The sequence below is a fragment of the Cricetulus griseus genome (genome assembly GCF_003668045.3).
Source record: "Cricetulus griseus strain 17A/GY chromosome 1 unlocalized genomic scaffold, alternate assembly CriGri-PICRH-1.0 chr1_0, whole genome shotgun sequence".
NCBI lineage: Eukaryota > Metazoa > Chordata > Mammalia > Rodentia > Cricetidae > Cricetulus > Cricetulus griseus.
Window position 1 is genome coordinate 171,135,749 of NW_023276806.1, and position 14,327 is coordinate 171,150,075.

Here is a 14,327-nt window from a genome sequence, read left to right on the forward strand (position 1 = left end):
TTATGCATAAAAGCAAGGCATACAAGGCTGGGGATGCAGCTAAGTGGTAAAACACATGCACAACGTGTGAGGTTCTAGCATTGGTCTCCACCACTACACATACACACAAACAAGAGTGAAAGGTACTGACAAGGTTATAAACTAGTAAAATCTACTTAGGGCTGGTGAGATAACCCAGGTGGTACAGGGTCTTGCTGCTAATCTTTTTTAAGAGTTCAATCCTGAGAACCCTCATGGGAGAAGGAGGAAGTGACTCTCCCAAGCTGTTGTCCTGATTTCCATGTGTGTGCTGGCACACACTATAAATAAATGCAAAAATATTAAATCTACTTTAGCTTTTAGCTATGTGATACGAAAACACAGAGCTTCCAATATAAACAAAAATGTAATATTTCCTCTTACAAAGAAAAATCACAGTTTCATAGATAAAGTAAAAAAAAAAAAGTGAGACGAGGTCCCACTATGTAGCAGTGGCTGGCCTGGAACTTGTTATGAAGAACAGGCCAGCTTTGAATTGCCTCTGCCTCCCAAGTGATTAAAAGACTTGAGTGCACAACCATGGATAGTAATCTTAAGAAAAGAGATTACCACCTAAATATGGACAAAAGAAAAATACTGAGCAAAATAACACAGGTGCAGCCTTTCATCTTTTGTGTTCCTGTTTCTCCTAAGATAAGCTTACCTCTGCATTGGGTGTACAAGAGCGCCTGATGAATCGAGCCTCATTCCCAAAAGTCCTCGCATCAACACACATTTCTAGCCCATGAAACTTAGAGTAGAATAAAACAAAAGGGTATGGCCTACAAACAAAGAAGGAGTACAGCTTTTAGTACAGCAGGTCTGGAGGAGGTAGTTTAGTGGTGAGTACCTGCCTGGCAGGCAAGGCATCCTCAGTTTAGTCCCTAGTGCCACAAAACAAGCAAACAACAAAACTGTACAATTTCCTGTTTATTCAGAGGTAAACAGATAACAGATTAAGAAATTTCTAAGACACATTTGGCAATAACAAGTCTGCCTAAAGTCAAAAGCAATTAAGGTTGAAATTGTTTTATATTTTTATTTTATGTGTAGGGGCATTTTGCCTGAACATGTCTGTGTACCAGCTGTGGCCTAGTACCTAGAGTCAGAAGAGGGCCTTGGATCCCCTGGAACTGGAGTTATAGATGGTTGTGAGCCACCATGTGGGTGCTGGGAAGTCAAACCATGTCCTCTAAAAGAAGAGCCAGTGCTGTTAACTGCTAAGCCATCTCACTCACCCCCAGGAGGCAGAAATTCATTAGAAATGATTTTAAAGCACCATTCTTGGTGTGGTTAAAACTGATTTATACTAATTTCAGATAACATAAGAGGCATAGACCTTATGTATCTTTTATGGCTTAAGTAAATACTCAAATTATAATCTAAGAGTGTTAATAGTGTCAATGTATTAAACAGTACAGGCTTAAGGATAGTAACATGTTTCTATACCTCTGAAAAGCAGTTGCTATCAAAAGATCATATAAATTCTCCACCAGAATCCCAAACCACAAAAGAAGCCTCCAAAGTCACTCTGATACTAAGGAAGGGAACAGGGAGTTAAAGTGGTGGCCGTAGCATGGGGACATCACCAACACTGTCTAACAAAGAAGGTGACTTTTGCTTCTAATCACCACTCTCTTCAGATTCTAGCAAGTATGTTACAACTTGGGTAGTAGGTGGAAAGGTTCTTGACAATCTTAGGTAATGAGAATTCCTGACCAACACCCTAGGTAATGAGAATTCCTGACCAACACCCTAGGTAGCTAAGCTATCTTGCTTTTACTTGTTTAAAGTGGCTTACTTTAGAATTCAGCAACACAGAAAAGGGCAAGAGGTTGGGAGATAAATCTTTACATGTCAGCACACTACAAAAGTTATCATTGGCATGTCAACCTCACTATCCTTGAAAATACTGAAATTACCACATAGAAGAAAAATCACATAAAGCATCTAGACACAGTATTCAAAAAACCAGGGATGACTAAGGAGACAGCACAGCACAGCAGGTAAACACTTGCCATGCGATTTTAAGGGCTGGCTTAGAATTTTCAGAATCTATAAATCCAGGTGCGGCGTGCAATCCCAGTGCTTCTACATCAAGTTGGGAGGTGGAAACAGTCCCTAAATGAGGCCAGGCCAGATAGCTTGGAATGTAGGGCAGTGAACAAGAGATTCTGTCTCAAACAAGGTGGAAGGTGAAGACTGAAATCTGAAGTGGTTCTCTGACCTTCATATGGGTTCCATGGAATGAACATGCCCACAGATACATACATGTGTGTTTTTGTGTGTGTGTGTGTGTGTGTGTGTGTGTGTGTGTGTCTCCTGCACACATTCATTTTGTTGGGAGTAGTGGCTCATCTCTGTAAATGCAGCATTAAGGGAGGCCAAAGCAGGAAGAATAAAAAGAGTTCCAGGCCAACCTGTTTTATAGAATAAAAACATCTCAAAAAAAACACATAACAAGACAAAACCCACCAGGCAGTGGTGGTGCACACCTTTAGTCCCAGCACTGGGAGGCAGAGGCAAGCAGATCTCTGTCAAGAGCAGCCTGGTCTACAGATCGAGTTCCAGGACAGCTAGAGCTGTTACGCAGAGAAACCCTGTCTCAAAAAACAAACAAACAAAATTAACTATAGAAAACCAACATATATACACACACACACACATATATATATATATACCTTTTAAAGAAATATCCATTTGCTTCAAACTGTTCTCTCAGCATAAACTTCCCTCTGTATTCAATGATAAGTGCATCAGGAGGCAAATCTTTGGCAGATTTCAGAATTTTTTTATTCTTCTGTATATGGCTCTAGAATCAATAAGTGCAGTAAATGCAGACATTAAATTGGTTAATTTCACTCCAACTAAAGAGACACATAATACAAAGGCAGCTCCACAATTTTTGACAAGTGACATATACCTCTACAGGAGGTTTGAAGAGTGAGTTGTTGGTACTCAATTCTGACTTATTCATGTCTTTGTTGTCGTTCCCACTGCCTAGTCTTTGAGCTATTCTTTGTGCCTCCCTCTGAACACCTTCACTATACTGGTTATTATTTGCCTCTTCATAGCGATCCATCCATGCTTTGATTTTCGTCTCCCATACAAAATTTGAACCATCAGATGAAGGATCAATTTCTGGTGCTGAACCCTAAAATCATACCAAAATAAAGATTACTGTTTGAATGTAAACACACACACACACACACACACACACACACACACACACACACACACACACACATGAACGCATATATACAAGTAAGTAGCAATTTATATAAAAGAATAGAAACTACAGTGTTTGGCTATCTAAGTTAATCCCAATTAAAAGCTCGTAAGTTAGCCCATTAAATTTTTATACTACATGCCAGGAAATAAGCTGAGAAACTTGTGAAGGCTGAGTTACACCAAAATAAAAATTCAAGACTCATTTTCATTATGCTAGACAATTTAAAGATTATATCAATAAAGTCAAATGCTTAAAATTGAATCAGTCCTCGGGTATTGACCAAAAAAAAAAAAAAAAAATGTGATTCTACTGCCAATATCCACTTCCATAGCAGCAAACTTGTATGTTTTAACTTGAATAGATGCTTATGTACTCTTAAACACTAAGTCATCTCTATTTGTAAGCCAAGTCTACCAGGCAACATTTGTTGCACAAACCTGCACCTCCAGCTATTAAGGATGCTGATATAAGAGGACCGTTCATTTGGCATAGTGAGGTCAAGGCCAGCTCGGGCAACAAAGTGAGACCCTGTTCCCAAAATTAGAAAGAACGAAAGAGGAAGAGAACAGCTCATTGATACAATATTTTACTAGCATGCACAAAGCCTGAGGTTCAACCTCCAGTATTGGGGAAAGTGGTGCAGTGAGGGACAGTTAACACATTACTAAAATGTAGCATCACGTCATCTTCTAAAGAAGTAACCTTTATTACAGTCCTTTCCTGTAATGAACAATAGACTGTAATAAGCTCATCAACTGTTTGATGGGAACCGGTTTATTCTATCACTTGATCAGCTGTTACTATGTGACATTGGGATGTGTAGAATGCACTCTTAGCATTATAATGCCCTAACTCAAATGACCAGCACTCAAAAAAACAAAACAAAACAAAACCAAAAAAAAAAAAAAACAACCAATTTATTAAGAATTGAATGGCCTGGTGGTGATGGCGCACACCTTTAATCCCAGCACTTGGAAGGCAGAGGTAGGCAGATTCCTGTGAGTTCAAGACCAGTATGGTCTACAAGAGCTAGTTCCAGGACAGGCTCCAAAGCTACCCAGGGAAACCTTGTCTTGAAAAACCAAAATAAGCCGGGCGTTGGTGGTGCATGCCTTTAATCCCAGCACTCGGGAGGCAGAGGCAGGAGGATCTCTGTGAGTTCCAGGCCAGCTTGGTCTCCAGAGTGAGTGCCAGGATAGGCTCCAAAGCTACACAGAGAAACCCTGTCTCAAAAAAACCAAAACAAAAAAAACAAAAAAAAACAAAAAAACAATTGAATGGATATTTTATGTATATACAGACATTATTGATAAATTATTTGATAAATAAAAGATTTATGACCCACAACTTTATACTACAGGAATAAATTTAGTTTTAAATTTTTAGTTACCTGCAACAAACTACTAATAACTTGATATATATCTTTATTACAGCCCTTTAATCTTACAAATTTAACTCAAGAATTACTGGAGTGGTAATGCTTTTAAGGTAAAAGGGTTTTTATTTAAGATTTTAACAAAGAAAATTTCCATTTTCCTAGTCACTTTTTTATGTAATAAAGAATTGTTTCAATTAAAAAGATATCACTTTCTTTTAAGCCTAGTATTCAATCAGATAAAATAGGGAGAAAATGCTAGAGTACTGGTAATTGAAATCGACTTTGAAAAGACTTACTTTTGTGTGTGAGTGCTTTGCCGTATATATGAACCATGTGTGCCCAGTGCCCACGGAGGGCAGAAAAAGGGGTCAGAGCCCCTAAAACTGAGACTAAAACAGTTGTGAGCCATGTGCACGCTTAGACCTGAACCCAGGTCCTCACCAGTAACAACTAGTGTTCTTAACTCCCGAGCCATCTTTTACTCCCTCAAAAAACCTTTCTTAAAAGTTCAGACTTCGGCCGGGCATTGGTGGCGTATGCCTTTAATCCCAGCACTCAGGAGGCAGAGGCAGGCGGATCTCTGTGAGTTCGAGGCCAGCCTGGTCTCCAGAGCGAGTGCCAGGATAGGCTCCAAAGCTACACAGAGAAGCCCTGTCTCCAAAAACAAAAACAAAAACAAAAAAAAGTTCAGACTTCTTTACTCTGTCACAACTGCACAAATTCAAGTAATATAATAAGTAGGAAACTCTCTATTAATATAAATTCAAAGAACATTTGAACATGCATCATAATAAACATCACATATTAATGTTCTTGAGAAAGAATTACAAAATTAAGAGTAACCTTCTAGAGAATACATTTCAGAAATGTATAATTATTGTGTTTTCTATTATAGGGACAAAAATGCTATAATATATTCATTTTGTCTTTTTTACTACTAAGCTGGAAATTTAAAAAATTAGTGCTAGGTGTGCTGGTGCCCATTAATTCTAGCACTTAGGAGACAGAGGAAAGATGATCACTGAAAGTTTAAGGCCCACCTGGTTTACATAGTAAGTAAGTTTTGAGACTCTGTCTCAAAACAAAAAAATAAAAAAAAATGTTTTCCTTTATTACCTAGCCCAGAAATCTATATAATAAAGATACTTCTATAACATCATAAATCTGTATTTATGGAAAAAGCAGAGGTGGAGAGCCTTGCTTCCACTGGGAATTTGAGCATCCAAAAATTTGAGGATATATGCTAATAATTCAAGGTTTATGTGGCAGTTTGTATTACCAACAGACTATGATGAATTTATAATGCAGTGTTAAGCTCGATTACCTCAGAATTCCAACTGCAATTTTCAATGTGACTCTGGATTAATGTGTAGAGTATACTAACAAACTTTTGAAGCATCAGAGATATGAAATACAATGACAAATGGAATATTATTATTATCATTTTATGTGCATTGGTGTTTTTGCCTGCATGTGTGTCTGTGTGAAGGTGTTGGAAGTCCTAGAGCTGCAATTACAGACAGTGGTGAGCTGTCATGGGAGTGCTGGGAAGTGAACCCAGGTACTCTGGAAAAGCAGCCAATGCTGTTAACCAATGAGCCACTTCCCCAGCCCCTCATTATTCCAATTTTAATACTGGTATTTACATACCTCCCCCTTCTCGTTAATGATGTAACAATGCCAATAAACAATAAGAGTGATTTATTAATCTGATTAGAAGTTTAAGGCCCTATTTCTTGTAAATGTATTAAGCAATGAAATCAAACCCCATAGAGAATAAAGTACCAACATAAACAATCAAGCTAACTCAGCAAGCTCTCAATTTATCACTAGTTAACAATAATGCCTTAACTTAATATAATTACCTTAACTCTTGATGATTTCCGAGATCCTTCACGAAAGGCCTAAAATAAGCATGGAATTCTGAGTTAGTTTTTTTTTGTTTTTTAACTTGGTTATAACTAACAATCAACTGGTTCACTGAAGCGTTTTGCTGAAGCGAAATAATTTGGCAATAACAAACTAGAACAAGTAAGAGAAGTAAACAAAGGTATACTAGAATACTATTATACTATAAATATAATATAAACTATTTAGAATAATAAAGTGTGTTTAGAATGATGCTAAGATAAAAACTTCAAAGTATTTTTTGTACTAAATATTATAAGCATCACATTTTATGAACTGTACTACAAGACAGTGGGGGCTGGGACTAAATTTGTAATAGCACAAAGATTAAAAATATACCAAGACATTTCAACAGAAAACTCAATAGAGCTTTTCAGAATAAATTTGATATCAAAGGCTAAATATGACTTACACACTTTAGAGCCTGAGTATTGGCTATGCTGCTGAACACACACACACACACACACACACACACACACACACACACACACACACACACACACACGAGCGCACTCGACCAAAGAAGATACAAGTTTGGTGTAGAAGGAAACACAAAGGAAAATGGTATTTGATGCACATGGTGGAGCAAGCCTTTAATGTCAGCACTAAGGAAATGGCAGGTGGATCTTTGTGAACTCCAGGCTAACCAGGACTACACAGTGAGACCCTGTCTCAACAAACAAAACAAAACATAACAAAAGAATGAGGATTTGAAACTAGGCAGGATGTCTCCAGGATCTTTTCATTAGCTTATTTAACCAATGGGCTTAAATTCGAAGATAACATGGCTTGTGGGAGGAAACAGTTACTTCTCTTTTAATGCTTTGGAAAAGAAAAATGGCACAGGTTGAGTGTCCCTTACCCAAAATACTCAATAAGCTTATAAGTTTTCCAGACTGTTTTTACACTCGCAGGTTTTGGATTAAACCCTAATTTGAAATTCATAATTCAAAATCCAGAATGCTCTAATTTCTAAACCTTTCTGAGAACCATTTCAGATGTTCAGATTTAGGGACATTCAAGCTATAATAAGGCACTCATAACTATTATTCGCTGTCAGTAAACTCTTCTTTGTAGGCAATCAAACTGAATGCTTTTTAATGTAGTTTATTTAATGCTAATGCTTCATATCAATTTTGAATTACTTAAGCACTAAGAATACATTAATAGGATTTTACAAATATATTTCTGTTCAATAATTTATGAATAATTCCATTCATTTTCAACATCTAAATCAAAATAGGCTGAATATAAAGTAAAATTATATATTTTTATTGTACACTGCCCCCATATTAAAAAACTAACGCACACTGAAGAACAGAGTTTTATGCCCAGTTCTTGGATTTTCTTAACTCTTTAATTCCTGTCAAATACTACAGTGGTACCTGTAACCAGGCCCAAATGGGCATGGTCAGTGGTACCTCTAATCGGGTTTTGTCCCTACAAACATCTGATAAAGTATCTTCTATTTATAATATACAGCAGTATTTTGAAACAACACAATGAAGACCCAGGATCATTCATTTTGAATACTCAGTAGTCATTTCACCCAAAAATATACAATCTATGCTTTACTAAAGCAAATGATGTAAAACAAATCTACTAGGATCAAATTTCCACATAACTTTTATACAAAACAAAGCTCTAGTCTCACAGAAACACAGTACTCAAAGGCCAAGTCACCTACTGTGTCACTGAGTACTTTAAAAAGAGGTTGAATTCATATCCATCGGATACAATACAGTAAAAGACATGTGATCTCTTTGTGAAAAATTAGAGATGAGGAAACTAATAACAGAATAATGGCTCAAATGCCATGACAGGATGCAAAGAAAAATTGTACTTGCTTTAAAAGCAACATTCCTTAAAAGCTAAAGCTCAGTCTAGTAGCAAAGGACTATTTCAAAAGGTGAAAACGAACAGTGTAACAGAGATGTGGCCACAAACTGTGGGTGCCTGTAGTGACATTTAACTGTCTAGACTGGGTAAACAAACAGAAGAGACTTCAATAGTTACAGAAAGATGAAATTAGAAAATGAAAAAATTTAAAGTACACCATGAAAAATTACTCAAGAGAAAAAGAACCTTGATTTTAAAGCCATAACTTATCTGTACATAATTTCATTCTTCCATAGGAATATAGTCAATGTAGAGTATTTTAACCTTATGTGACAAATATTTTCACTAGCAATTATATCACATTACTTAACAGGGACACATTCTGAGAACTGCATTATTAAGTTATTCTGTCCTTATTGTAAATATCACGAAGAATATGTACATAAGTCTATGAGCTATAGTATAACCACACACCTAAGCTACACATGGCATAATTTACTGATCCTGGATATAACTCTACACATTATGTTCTTATGAGCAATTGTAACCTGTTAATAAGTATCTGCATGAAAATAATGATCAATATTGTATGTTTCACTGGGCAGTGGTGGTGCATGCCTTTAATCCCAGCATATGGGAGGCAGAGGCAGACAGATCACTGTGAGTTTGAGATCAGCCTGGTCTACAAAGTGAGTTCCAGTATGGCCAAGTCTACACAGAGAAACCCTGTCTCGAGAAAAAAAAACACAAACATAGAAAAGGTACATTAAAAAAATACTTGATAAAATGTCTTCACTTATAATTTGACAGGACCATGAACGCATTTGCTGTCATTGAGAATTTGTAAGTAACAAATTTAATGAAACATTAGTCTGTAAACGGCAGTTTATAGACTAAGGGATCATATATTAAAAAAAAAAATTTAGAAGACAAAAATAAGTTCACTAACTAGAAAGCCTTTATTAAAATGAATATTTTCCAAAGTTAAGAAGTTATAAGTAATCATTACATGCTTCCTTACCTAGTTAGCTATTAAAATATATGGCTGTTATTTGTGTTTTCAGTCTGTTCTGCCTCACTTTAGCATTTACAGTTTCTGTTATTTGTCTTGTTAGAACAGTGATTCCAACACAATGAGCAATGATTCTTTTGTAGTACATGTCAATCTTTAAAATACACTGCAATTTTTAAATAGTAATGCTCAAAAAAAACTTAAATACATTTTTGCTAGAACTTCCCATATATTTAGCTGTTACCCATGCTCTTCCTATTGTCATGTCTTGCCTGTAACTCAGTTCATACCAACTTTATCTACTCATCTGAAATAAAAAGGCAAAAACGTACTTTTTTACACTTTGAAAAGTTTTGTTCTTTCTCCCCACTTTTTTTCCTTCTTTTGTCAGTAACCTTGGGAATTCTGGAAGCAGTTAAAGTGATTGAAGTTGGAGTATGCTGAAATGCAGTATATAATTCCACAGGGACTTCATCACCACTTTCAGTTGCACTGGTATCACCATCTTCAATGAAAAATAAAGTCACCGAAATTTAATACTTTCAAGCAGGAAAAGAAAGCAACTCTGCACCTAACAAAATGTCACTTCCCTGTTCCTAAAGAAAACATATGTTCTTACTTCAATTATTCACTCACTCAAAAGACAGACCTATATGTAAACTAAATGCTTTTCTTACACATTAAATCATAGAGGATAAATGTCTGATGACATACTCTGGGGTTCTCGGGAAATAGTACTCTGGGGTTCTCGGGAAATAGGCAATAGTACACATGACTAAGGCAACTCAAATTTTCTAGGATAGTAATATCTATAAAAATCATATATTCACTTAAATATTAGCCTGTCATTCCATAAAACAGCTGAAACACAAAAGCAAACTTATGCGCCATTGTCCAAATAAAGGAACTTTTCAGAACAACATAACAAAACAATTGGATATAAGCCACAGTGTCTACCCAAAGAGCAATGGCTGAATAAAAAAATTATTTAAAACTGTTTGGATTAGTCTTAATCCAAAAAAAAAAAAAAAAATGTGACATGCTGAGACATAGTGGCACCTGCTCATAATACCAGTACTTGGGAAGCAAGAGGATCACCCAATCTGAGACAAGCCTTCACTGTGAACTACATAACTGAGTCATGTCAGGACAGATTGGGCTAGTGAGCTCAGGCCAACATGGGCTAAATAGAAAACTATCTAAAAAACAAAGACAAACAAAAACACCAAACAGAAAAATGGCAGCATATACAAAATTAAGAAAATGGCATCTGAAAAATTAAAGAACTACTATCTTGTATGGTAAAGAAATGGGCTACTTTCTGACCAATACACTTCATTTCTTTAACGGTTACCTATATATGAGAACAAGAGCTGATTGAAGCTTATCATTTGTTCTGTTCTGGTTCCTATGTGTTTTTAAAATACAAACATGCATATTCTGTAATCAAAAAAGCCTATACCTGAGATTATAAGTAAAACATACACTCAAAATACATTAACAAAGTGTAAGTAGTAGGTGCTCTTCCACAGTACAGGGGTTTGATTCCCGGCACCCATATGATGGCTCCTAACTGTAACTTCAGTCCTGGGGAGCCAATGCTCCCTCTTCTGGTTTCTATAGGTACCAGACACACACATGGTTCACAGATATACATTTAGGCAAAACACTCATGCACACATTTTTTTTTTTTAAGTAAAAAAGCAAGCAGGTCAGGCAGTGATGGCACTTGGGAGGCAGAGGCAGGTGGATCTCAGTGATTGAGAGGCCAGCCTGGTCTACAAAGTGAGTTCCAGGACAGCCAGGACTATTGCATAGAGAAGCCCTGTCTCAAAAAACAACAAAAACAAACAAACAAACAAATGCAAACAGTTGTTTTTACATTTAATTAAAAACATTCAGACCACTTATTTTCTTAATCACACTAATTTTAATTTAGAATAAGTCCTGACATACCTGACATATTTTCTCTTTTCCGGCGTTGTAGTAGCACCGCCCTCTCTTTATCCAAATTCCTATATTAAAATAGTAAAATGTTACTCATCAAACTTCCAGAAGCTTAAATATGAACATGTTTTACATATCATGAACTTCATAATCTCTTATGTTTTAGTGAATAAATTTTATAAAATATATGCAGCAGCCCTGGATTATATATGATCCAGTATATATACGTACATATATATACATATATATATGAACAGTAGATATCAGTTAAGTTATTCTATTAAGAAAATATTTACCTATGAATTGAGCATGTTTTTCAAATTCAAATTTGTAGCAAAAAAATAAAACCCACATTAGCAAATGTACTGAAACCACAAACTGTTTAAACTTAATGCATCAGCAAATTAATATATATTATACATTCCCATATGACAAATTATTTCCATGACTTATTTATATTGTTTATTTTTAGACAGGGTCTCACTCAATAACCCACACTGGCTTCAAACTCTGTCGTATCTGCCCTGTTCTGGGATTACCGTTGTATGCCATCACATGCCGCTCATTTCTACTCTGAATAAATACTGCAAGGCAAGCATGCTGGGAAGCAGAGGACTCCCCTGAGTTTAAGACCAGCTTGATCTAATAGAAAGTTCCAGACCAGCCAAGCCACACCATGAGACTATCTCAAAAAATTAATTAATTAATAAAATAAAAAAAAACCAAAACAATCCCTCCCCTCTTTCAGCAATGGTGGCACACACTTTTAATCCCAGCACTCAGGAGGCAAAGGCAGATGGATGTGGGAGTTTGAGACCAGCCTTGTCTACAGAGGGAGTTCCAGGAAACGCAGAGCTACACAGAGAAACCATGCCTCAAAAACAAAAACAAACAAGTCTACTGAAAAAGATCTGGAGTAGAAAGGATAAGGCAAAGTTTAGACTTACTTGGAAATAACTTATTTTATATATTTGACTTTAGTATGACAATTATTTCTTACAATGAACTATCTAGCTGCAAAAGTAATTTTTAAAAAAGCAATTCTTAATATTAAAAACAAACTAGAACTCTGGGTAGTAGTGCATATCTATAATTCCAGTACTTGGAAGACAGACCTCAGAAGTCCAAGGTCAGTCTCGGCTATATAAGACTCTATAAATGATCAACAAATCAACTACCCACCTGGATTATTTGCATATTCTTGATGTAAATATAAGGCCACATTAATTATTTCATCAGAAGTTTCATGACTTTTTTCCTTTCTTTCTTTCATTCATTCATTCATTCATTCATTTGGTACTGGGAGCCAAGGCATTGCATATACTAAGAAAGCATTCTACCACTATCTATACTCAGTCCTTAGGGAATTAAAGGCTTATCCCACCATATGGCTCTTGTAATGTCTTAAAAAAAACTAAACATGCAACTTTCACACAAATGAGTTACACACTTTTTGGAATGGAAAAAAATTAGGTTCACACTAAAACCTGTAATAATGTTCTGAGTGACTTTATTTGTAGAATCCAAAAAAGGGGAAAGCAACACAAATGTAATTCTGTGGAGGTCTGTAAGTAAACCATAATACATAGCAAAGAATATACCAGCAATGTAAAAGGAAGCAGCGATACATGCAGGAGATTGAAATGTTGGTTCTCAAGGCATTATCATGAGTGAAAAAGCATACAGGGTCATATACTGTGTATGATTCCCCTTTTATATAATTCTTGAAATAACAAAAATTATCAAAATGAAATATAGGCCCTATAGGTTAGGAATGAAGAGGGACTTGGGTCAGTACTTGATAAAGGCAGGATGAAGAGTCCTTTCAATGAAACAATTATTTCATGATAGCCTAATGTGAAAATTCTAATAACAATATCCTATAAACAGTTTCACAAGCTGTTACTAGTAGGAGAAAGTAAGGATACACAAGTTACCTGCATTATTTTATGTAAATCTGAAATAATTAAAAGTTTAACTTAAAAATGGAAAAGAAGAGTAACAGTCCAAATAAAACTAATAATCTAAACAACCTAAGCATGTATCTAATTGGTACCATAACTACATAGTGACATTCTTTTAAAGGGACTTTTAAATACTATAAATATCCATTTGTGATATAGTCCACAAAGGGAAAAGTTCTAAATTTTTCTACATATGAATGTTGCTAGTGTTGATATTACTCTGTATTATTCTATGGAATTAAGCAATTGGGTAATTATGGCATTCTAATTATATTATTCTTGTCTTATTGAGAACTTGGGTAAAAATATATAGACCCAGATGTACTATAAGAATAAACAGACAGATGTAGCCAGTTGGTGGTGGTGTATGCCTTTAATCCCAGCACTCAGAGGTAGATGGATCCCTGAGTTCAAGGCCAGCCTGGTCTATAGAGAGTTCTAGGAAAGCTAGGGTTACACAAAGAAATCCTATCACAAAACAAACAAACAAAAAAAACCAGAAAACCAAACAAATACACACACACACACACACACACACACACACACACACACACACGAAACAAAAATTTATATACTTAATTTGAACTACAATTGTAAGTATTAATTCATTGTTTTTCAAAGACGAAATAACTAGTAATTACTGAAGCAGGGGGCAGAATGTGTGTATATTTACTTTTATAAGGAAGTGTGTTTTGTTGTTGTTTCAGTGTGTGTATGTTCATTTGCAGGACATAGGTGCACGTGCATATAAGGCAGAAAACAATTTCAAGTCTTAGTCTCAGGGACACCATCTACTTCCTTTCAGACAGGGTCGTTTGCCTAGAGCTCACCAGTTAACTTAAACAGGCTTGGCCAGTGAGCCCCAGGGTCTTCTGTTTCTGCTTCCCCAGTGTCAGGGTTAACAGTCAGGCCATAATGTGAATCTTTTCATTAATAAGGGCTCTAGTACATCAAGCAGTTTCCTCAACCCTTTTTATTGAGTTTTAAATGTCTATAATAAAAAGATTTGTTATTGATGAAGTCTTGGCT

General features: G+C 35.9%; 1 protein-coding gene across 5 annotated transcripts in view; it reads right to left on the minus strand.

Annotated features, from left to right (window-relative positions):
- Positions 1-14,327, minus strand: part of Kmt2e (lysine methyltransferase 2E (inactive)) — a 66,425-nt gene that overhangs the window by 21,707 nt on the left and 30,391 nt on the right. For all 5 annotated transcript variants that reach the window (XM_035451589.1, XM_027393408.2, XM_027393407.2 and 2 more), the window contains 6 exons: positions 11,344-11,402; positions 9,720-9,892; positions 6,494-6,532; positions 2,942-3,172; positions 2,700-2,830; positions 683-800 (listed from right to left, as the gene is read on the minus strand). In XM_035451589.1, coding sequence (XP_035307480.1) covers positions 683-800; positions 2,700-2,830; positions 2,942-3,172; positions 6,494-6,532; positions 9,720-9,892; positions 11,344-11,402 — 751 coding nt within the window. The remainder of the gene's footprint in view (positions 1-682; positions 801-2,699; positions 2,831-2,941; positions 3,173-6,493; positions 6,533-9,719; positions 9,893-11,343; positions 11,403-14,327) is intronic.